At 39.9% G+C, this 8,790-nt stretch overlaps 1 protein-coding gene across 1 annotated transcript; it reads right to left on the bottom strand.

The window, feature by feature from the left end:
* Window positions 1-1,806: 1,806 nt before the first annotated feature.
* Window positions 1,807-6,965, bottom strand: LOC106085882 (sarcocystatin-A-like). The gene is made up of 4 exons (XM_013250327.2): window positions 6,823-6,965; window positions 6,715-6,741; window positions 2,353-2,468; window positions 1,807-2,101 (listed from the first exon to the last, which is right to left on the bottom strand). Exons 1-4 carry the CDS (start codon window positions 6,892-6,894, stop codon window positions 1,900-1,902), a joined length of 417 nt encoding a protein of 138 aa, XP_013105781.2. The 5' UTR covers window positions 6,895-6,965; the 3' UTR covers window positions 1,807-1,899.
* Window positions 6,966-8,790: the final 1,825 nt, after the last annotated feature.

Raw genomic sequence — 8,790 nt, 5'->3', positions numbered from 1 at the left:
TTGTTCTCAAGAAGTCATTTTGGGATATCGGTATTTAGGGGGGCATATCACCATATTAACCGATTCGGATAAAACTTGGCGCTGATGGTGCTAGTCATAAGATAAGGTTTTGGTCCACATTTCAGCAAAATCGGATGAAAATTTAAGCTTCTAAGGGTTCAAGAAGTCAAACCCGATTTGGACAAAATACTAATAAACTAATGATCTTTTTAGTAGCTATATCTTAAAAAACCCGATCTGAACCATATACGACTCTGATGTCGAAAAGCCTAATATAAGTCACTGTGTGAAATCGGATTATAAATGCGCCTTTTATGGGACCAAAACTTTAAATCGAGATATCGGTCTATATGGCAGCTATATCCAAATCTGAACCGATCTGAGTCAAGCTGCAGAAAAATGTCGAGAGCCTTAACCTAACTCACTGTCCCAAGTTTTTGCAAAATCAGACAATAAAAGCGCTTTTTATGGGCGCAAGACCTCAAATCGAGAGATCGGTCTATATGGCAGCTATATCCAAATCTGGACCGATCTGGGCCAAATTGAAGAAGGATGTCGAAGGACCTAACACAACTCTCTGTCCGAAATTTCAGCAAAATCGGATAATAAATGTGGATTTTATGGGCCTAAGACTCTAAATCGGCGGATCGGTCTATATGTGGGCGATATCAGGATGTGGTCCGATATAGCCCATCTTCGAACTTAACGTGTTTATGGACAAAAAAAGGATCTGTGCAAAGTTTCAGCTCAATATCTCTATTTTTAAAGACTGTAGCGTGATTTCAACAGACAGACGGGCAGACAGACGGACGGACAGAGGGACGAACAGACGGACGGACAGACAGAGGGACGAACAGACGGACGGACATGGCTAGATCGTCTTAGATTTTTACGCTGATCAAAAATATACATATATATTCTATAGGATCGGAAATGGACATTTCGATCAGTTGCAAGCAGAATGAAAAAAATAATATACCCCCATCCTTCGGTGGTGTGTCAAATTTGATACTAAAATGGCACAACGGTAACGCTGGTGACAGGTAAGTAATTCTCTAGTTGAGAGCCAGTATTTAAGGGGCAATTGGCTACACATTTCTCGTAGGATGGCTTGTGTCCCTCATGACAGGTCACTCTCTAATCGGAAAACAAGCTGACAGACTGAAGGTTGCCAGTGACGACTTTCGCCGAAGCTGTGGGGACATCAAAGAAGAAAAAACCATCGAAAACCTTCTGTGTGTGTCTCGGTCTGGCAGTCAGAAGGAGTTGCACTTTAGGTTGTCAGTTCTTCGTTGTTGGGCGCAAAACTTTTGCCGAAGCTGTGAGGACATCAAAGAAGAAGAAACTATAAAACACCATCTGTGTGTGTGTGTACCGCTCTGGCAGTCAGAAGGAGTTCAGTTTCTCAATTCTTTGAGAACCTATCTGATTTAACGGATGTGAACGTTAGCAAGTGGTTGGGCACAAGAATTTTGCAGAAGCTGTGAGGACATCGAACAAGAAGAGACTATTGAGCACATTCTGTGTGTGTGTCCCGCTCTTTGAGAACCTATCGGATTTAGCGGATGTGAATGTTCGCAATTTGTTGGGCTTTTTAAAGAGATTTGGATGGTTCAAACGTAGAAACTAAAAGGCATCTTCCTTCTTCTGTTCCTGTGGTATCACAATGGACGAAACCGTCTAGGTGAGTCTTTTGGCAGACTGCCACTTTAACTTAACCCAACCTATCCTAAGCGTATTAATGTATTTGTTTTGGCAAATTAAAACCAACCTTCCAACCATATTGAAAACAAAATTAGACAAAAATTTAAATTTGCTAAATTATTCTCACTGTTCTTTATTAAGACATTTATTTGTGAGAATTATAAACCACCTACGATTTGATAAAAAATTAAAAAATTAAGTTTCGTGTTCTCGGACCACCACAGGTTCTTGATAGCACTTGAAAGTGACTCTGCTGCCTTCATTCACAGATTTGGACCAAATCTGGACGTCGCAGTTTTTAGTTTCGCCCTTATTATCATCGTCCACAAGATCCGCATTGATGTCATACCTAAAGCCAGCAACAATTGCTTTATATGCGGCATGGATTTTTTCCAACCTGTGTGAAAAACAAGTAATAATATATTATAATAAAAATTAAAATTTTAAACCTTTTGATTTTTTCTGTTTAAATTTTCAATTTTAAACTTAAAAGTTTTTATATTTAATTTAATTATTGTGTTTTTTATTTTTTAATTTTCACTTCATGAATTTTAAAGTTTTATTATATAATATTATGTATCTTTTGATATAAAATATTGATGTTTCAGATTAAAGCTTTTAATTGTTTTTTTTTTTTATAAAAATTACCTGTAATGAGGGCCATTTTCTCCGGAAGCTATTTTTGTCAAAGATTTGGTTAGCTCGTCTTCGGCCTCCTTTATATCATCCCCTTCTAACTTGTGACGACCGCCAACGTTATGAAGCTTAAATTTTGATAACAATAAGGAATTAAAGTCATAAGTTGTCCTCTTACATGAAATTTTATTCTTTGTATTTATTTGTTGGAAAAAACTATCAAAAATTGTGGTCAGCCTACCAACCTACCAATTTTAGTAGTGAACCTACCGAAAACGGCAACACTGATCATCACACCAGCGGCAGATATCATAATTTCTAATGCCTATGCGAGACAAATGTTTCGTTAGCTTATTGTGTCCAGTTACGAACCCAATGATCGCATTTAAATGCATCCTCCCCAATTGACAATAAAGCGTCTTTGTTCTGCTTCGAACGTTCGTGCCACATCAGCTTTGTTTGCTCACAAGCTAGGCTTGCATTCCAGCGATACAACAAAGTTTCTTTTGAGACCATAAAATATTTTCGAAAGGAGAGGATACACATACATAACATAAGGGGGAGATTCACTCCAGACTTAGCGAATACATGGGTTTTTCCATTTCCCTCTATGTCGCATGGCATACCTGTAGACGGCCCAGGACCTTAAAACTCACACACGTATTTTTTAAAGCCTTCAATGTTGCTTAACTGTCGCTAAAGAAATGAATTTCTGACCGCCCGATATTCATAGACAACACAAATTCCGCTGCTACAGCCATCGCATACACCTCTGCTTGAAAGATCAATGCAATCATCCCTCATGCACAAGGAGACATTGATATCGAGTTCACTAGAATAGATACCACACCCTGTTCCATTTTCCATCTTCGATTCATCTGTAAAAATGTTAATGCATGAAAACCTAAACCGCCCTTTCTGCCACTCCTCCAGGGTTGGTAACTTTATCCGCAGTCCTTTATCCTTGAGTTGACAAAATATCTATGGCACTATTTATATTTAATTTTTTTTACTAAATATCGATTGTTAATTTTTTTTGCAAAACTAAACAGAAATAAGCAATCCGACACAGAATTTATCCTTTAAGATACATTGAGCCTGTAGAGAGCGCAATTTTCATCCGATTAGACTAACATTTTTTGCATTGATTGCTCTCATGACTTCCAACAGACTTTATAAACATTGGTTTTATTTGGTCTGTGCATTGATATTGCTTTTATATGAGATCGATGGGAGATCGATCTCCTGGTTTTAACTTCTCATTTTCGTTTAAAATACAGGTGATCGCAAATTAACGATAGTATCGATACTAGCGATGTTTATTATTAAAACTATCGAAAATATCGAATGTTGCGATTATCGATAGTTTGCCAGCTCTACTTTATCCACCACGTCCATTCCCATCTGGATGTCTACCTGAGAGACCTCCAAGGTATTATCCAATATTCGCAAATGTCTCGCCGGTGATGCGCGAATCAAGTCAAGCTGCGACAATCTGAGAAGAGCTCTCTCCACTACCTCCCTTGTAAACAAGGAATTCCCAACATAACTTCCAATGATCCAGTCGCGATGTTGCCCATAGCCCCGAAACAAATCTAAGTACGACTCTATTCACTCTGTTTTGGGTTTCGGGGATGTGACGCCAAATCCGTCACTGTCCACCAGACGTGGCAACTATATGCCAGGACTGGTCTTACCAGAGAACAACCAGTGCATAAGCCTGGGCCTCAAACCCCACTTACTCCCTACGAGCCTCTGACACGAATACAATGCCGCAAACGCCTTTCTAATTCTTGACCCCATGTTCAACCTCCAATTAAATTTGCTGTCTAGAATCACCTCAACAACTTTTAAGACTGTGATAACTGAAATGTCACCCCCTGCAGTGTGGGTAGTCTAAAGAACGGTATTCTGCGCCTACGAGTAAACAGGACCAATTCCATCTTCCTCGCATTCACACCCAGACCGCAACCCTCGGCCCAAGTACCAGTGCAGCCAATTGCTCCAAAACTTTCGAAACCGTATCCAAAAGCTTCCAGATCATCCCTACGACCTTCTGACGCGAATGCAATGCCGCAAACGCCTTTCTAATTCTACACCCCATGATCAGCCTCCAATCCAATTTGCTGTCTAGAATCACTCCCAAAAATGTTTACAGACTGTGATAACTGTAAAGTCACCCCCTGCAGCGCGTGTAGTCAAAAGGACGCGTAAACAAGACCAATTCCGTCCCTTGGCCCAAGTAGCAGTGCAGCCAAGCAGCACCATCCAAATCATCCGAAACCGTGTCCCTGTGGCGAGAATAACTAGATCATCTGCATACGCACATATTCGAACACACAACTTTGCTAGTCTTTAAAAAAGACCGTCCATCACGAGGATCCAAAGCAGAGGTGATATCACCCCTCTATGAGGTGTAAACCTAGTGACATTCACTAACCACCGACAGTAACCGATAGCTACCTGCTCCATAGCATATTCATTATCCAAGCGATCACACTGTTCCCCAAACCCGCACCCCTAAGTATCGCATCTGTGGCAGAGGAGCTTACGTTGTTAAAGGTCCCTTTAATATCCAGAAATGCCGCCAGGGTATACCCCTTATAATCGATATGTCTCTCAGGATGATGTACTACATCATGCAATGCACGGACGTCCTTACTTCCTTCTGATATGAAGGTCCAAAATCCTCTCCAACGTCTTGACAAGGAAGGAGGAGAGACTAATCGGTCTAAAGTCATTCGCCGAACTGTATTGCAGCTTTCCAAGATTTGGAAACATAGGCAATTTGTGATACAGAAGGTCGAAGGCCTCCTGCAGCATTCTTGGATAAATGCCGTCCGGCCCAGGGGACTTAAATGGCCCAAATGCGTGTAGCACCCGAAACTAACATATGAAAATCACTTTTCGAAATAGCACATGTATTTTTTTTCGATTAAAGCGTGCTCTATTCCTTCTGACAAAACATAAAGAAATCATCTGTTTTTATACCCACCACCGAAGGATGGGGGTATATTCGTTTTGTCATTCTATTTGCAACACATCGAAATATCCATTTCCGACACTATAAAGTATGTATATTCCTGATCAGCGTAAAAATCTAAGACGATCTAGACATGTCCGTCCGTCTGTCGGTTGAAATCACGCTACAGTCTTTAAAAATAGAGATATTGAGCTGAAACTTTGCACAGATTCTTTTTTTTGTCCATAAGCAGGTTAAGTTCGAAGATGGACTATATCGGACTATATCTTGATATAGCCCCCATATAGACCGATCCGCCAATTTAGGGTCTTAGGCCAATAAAAGCCACATTTATTATCCGAGTTCGCTGAAATTTCGGACAGTGAGTTGTGTTAGGCCCTACGACATCTTTCGTTAATTTGGCCCAGATCGGTTCAGATTTGGATACAGCTGCCATACATACCAATCCTCCGATTTAGGGTCTTAGTGCTGTAAAAGCCACATTTATTATCCGATTCCGCTGAAATTTGGGATAGTGAGTTGTGTTAGGCCCTTCGCCATCCTTCGTCAATTTGGCCTTGATCGGATCAGGTTTGGATATAGCTACCATATAGACCGATCCCTCGATTTAAGGTTATGGGCCCATAAAAGGCGCATTTATTGTAAAATTTCGCCGAAATTTGGGAAAGAGAGTTAATTAAAGCCCCTTGACATACTTCTGCAATATGGCACATATCGGTCTAGATTTGGTTATAGCTGCCATATAGACCGATCCTCCGATTTAGGGTCTTAGGCCCATAAAAGCCATATTTATTATCTGAGTTCGCTGAAATTTGACACAGTGACTTATGTTAGGCTTTTCGACATCCATGTTTCCATGTGCATGGTTCAGATTGGTTTATTTTTAGATATAGCTACTAAAAAGACCAATATTTTGTTATACACAAGTGAACTTGTATTTATTAGTATTTGATGCAAAACGAAACATATTTCGATATAACTGCCATGGGACATAAGTTATGAAATTTTCACTGGATTTTGATGAAAGGTGGTTTATATATATACCCGAGGTGGTGGGTATCCAAAGTTCGGCCCGGCCGAACTTACCGCCTTTTTACTTGTTTTTTCAGTCAAATGAAAGCAACCCCAATTTGAAATGTTTTCACAAATTTATGACTTAACCAGCTTTCTCACAACTTTACCAATTTTTGCGCATTAAAAAATCAGCTTTTGCTCAAATTTTTAGGTTATGTCATACGAAAATAACATACAGGTGTGATAGCCAAAATGATTAATCGTATGCAAATCGACAATTTTGACAAACAAATTCAGTTACATGTGAATACAATTTTTTCATATATTTTAGATCAACAATCTATAAATTTTTTTAAAATTCTCAACTTAAAACTTACCTCAAGCGGTTGGATTACTTGTGGCTCCTTAAATCACAATTGAACAATGAAATCAAATAAAATAATATTATTTTAATATTAAAAAACTTTAAAATTTTCCAAACTTACAGGAAAATTGACTTGAGCATTAATGGCCACACAAATGGCAGCTAAGACGGCAGCAATGTAAAGAGTATGCATTTTCGTTAAAATTTTTTTTAATTAAAGGAGCCTAAGCGTTCGAAATGTTCACTGACTCGTCTAATGTGAATTTCAAGACTATTTATAGTTAACATTCAGAAATAGTAATTACTTGGAATGGAAACGATTTGATAGATTTGATTAATAGATTAGTAATTACATCAACAAATACAAAGCCTGATGCCTGAAGCCATATACGGCGATTACATTTTCTATTGAAATTTAAGAACGTTTTTGATGAGTTGACTGTTTTGAAAAAATTATGGAAGAGCTAATGTAGGGCAGAATCCAGTTCCCTACACCCTTGAGTGTACCCATTACTAATTTTATTCAAAGACTTTGTGGTAAGTCAGAGACTAAGACACCGTATTCTTAGATTTACCTCCGAATTGTCGGAGGCGTGTGATGACCTTTTTACAGCTGGCATTGGTGTTCAAAGGAGATCAAAGGGCAAAATGACAAACAACAGATGTAGACAGCTAATGGAATTCTGTACAGATGGATGGGAGTATATAGGCCAAATTCTTCTACATTAGTCTTACGTCCCCATGTGTAGGTAGGAGGCCACCGTAGCGCTGAGGTTAGAATGTCCGCCTATGATGCTGAACGCCTGGGTTCGAATCCTGGTGAGACCATCAGAAAAAATTGTCAACAGTGCTTTCCCCTCCTAATGCTGGCAACTATGCTATGTAAAACTTGAATATTTTAATAAGTAATCAACTTTCTTACGGTAGAGTTGCTGCCTAGAAACTCCAACTCCTTCATTTTTGACGTCGCTTTTACATTATTGAAAGCACCTTCAAGAAATTCCACCATTGTATATTCCTTGACAGCGAGAGAACCCTATATGTAGCCTACTAGGTCATGAAGGGCTGTTTCTAAGGACTTGATTTTACCTTTTCTTGCCTTTCATGCTGCTGCCGCGACAGGCGATCTCCAGGGATCTTTGTGTTAAGATATATTTCTATCAACCTCTCAAGAGACTTCACCAATCAGGGTTAACAGACTAATAGAACGAAAATCTTTCGTCTTCGTGTGGTAGGGTTTTCCTGCTTTCGGAATGAAAATGACCTTCGTGTCCCTCCATATCACAGGTATATATGACATGCTAATACAATCAGAGTATATCTGCCTAGGCCAAGAAATCGCTCAATCAGACGCAGATTGTAATTCAACCGGTGTTACATCATCATGGCCTGGCGACTGAAAGGAGTCGAAACTTCTTATCGCCAAAGGATTTTCGACTCAGACGCAATTTCCCTAATAGCCTCCGACGATTGCATACCAGTGACAACATCTTCTGGCGCCACGTTGTCCGTTGGAGAATTTCCCAGATAATGCGTATCAACGAGTGGTTCTTGAGTTTCCTCACAAGACATTGTCCATACATCCTCTGACTTCTGAATATACCCCCATCCTAATAGGTCTCGAGGACAGATTCTTCCTTAGCTTAGAGGCTTCAGATGAATCCTCCACAGAGCAGCAGAAATCCAACCAGGATTCCTCACTAGACATTGTCCATCCATTCTCTCACTTCTGAATATGCCACACCGTAATAGGTCTCGAGGACAGAATCTTCCCTAGCCTAGAGGCCTCAGGTGTCTCCTCCACGGAGCTGCAGAATTCTATCTAGGATTTCCATTGAGGAACATGGACAAACTTCTCACATATCAATGAGTGCTGTCCGATTCAATTTTTAGCTCAAAGGGACCTCCTTTTTATAGCCGAATCGGAGCGGCATGAACCAGTGACAACCACGTTGCCCGTTAGAGAATTTCAAGGGAAGTGTGTATCAACGAGTAGTTCTAGTGTTTCCTCACTAGACATTGTCCATCCATTCTCTCACTTCTAAATATACCACACCGTAATAGGTCTCGAGGACAGATTCTTCCTTAG

This window comes from Stomoxys calcitrans, chromosome 2, assembly GCF_963082655.1.
Source record: "Stomoxys calcitrans chromosome 2, idStoCalc2.1, whole genome shotgun sequence".
NCBI classification, from domain to species: domain Eukaryota; kingdom Metazoa; phylum Arthropoda; class Insecta; order Diptera; family Muscidae; genus Stomoxys; species Stomoxys calcitrans.
This window is presented reverse-complemented; position numbering and strand designations above follow the sequence as displayed.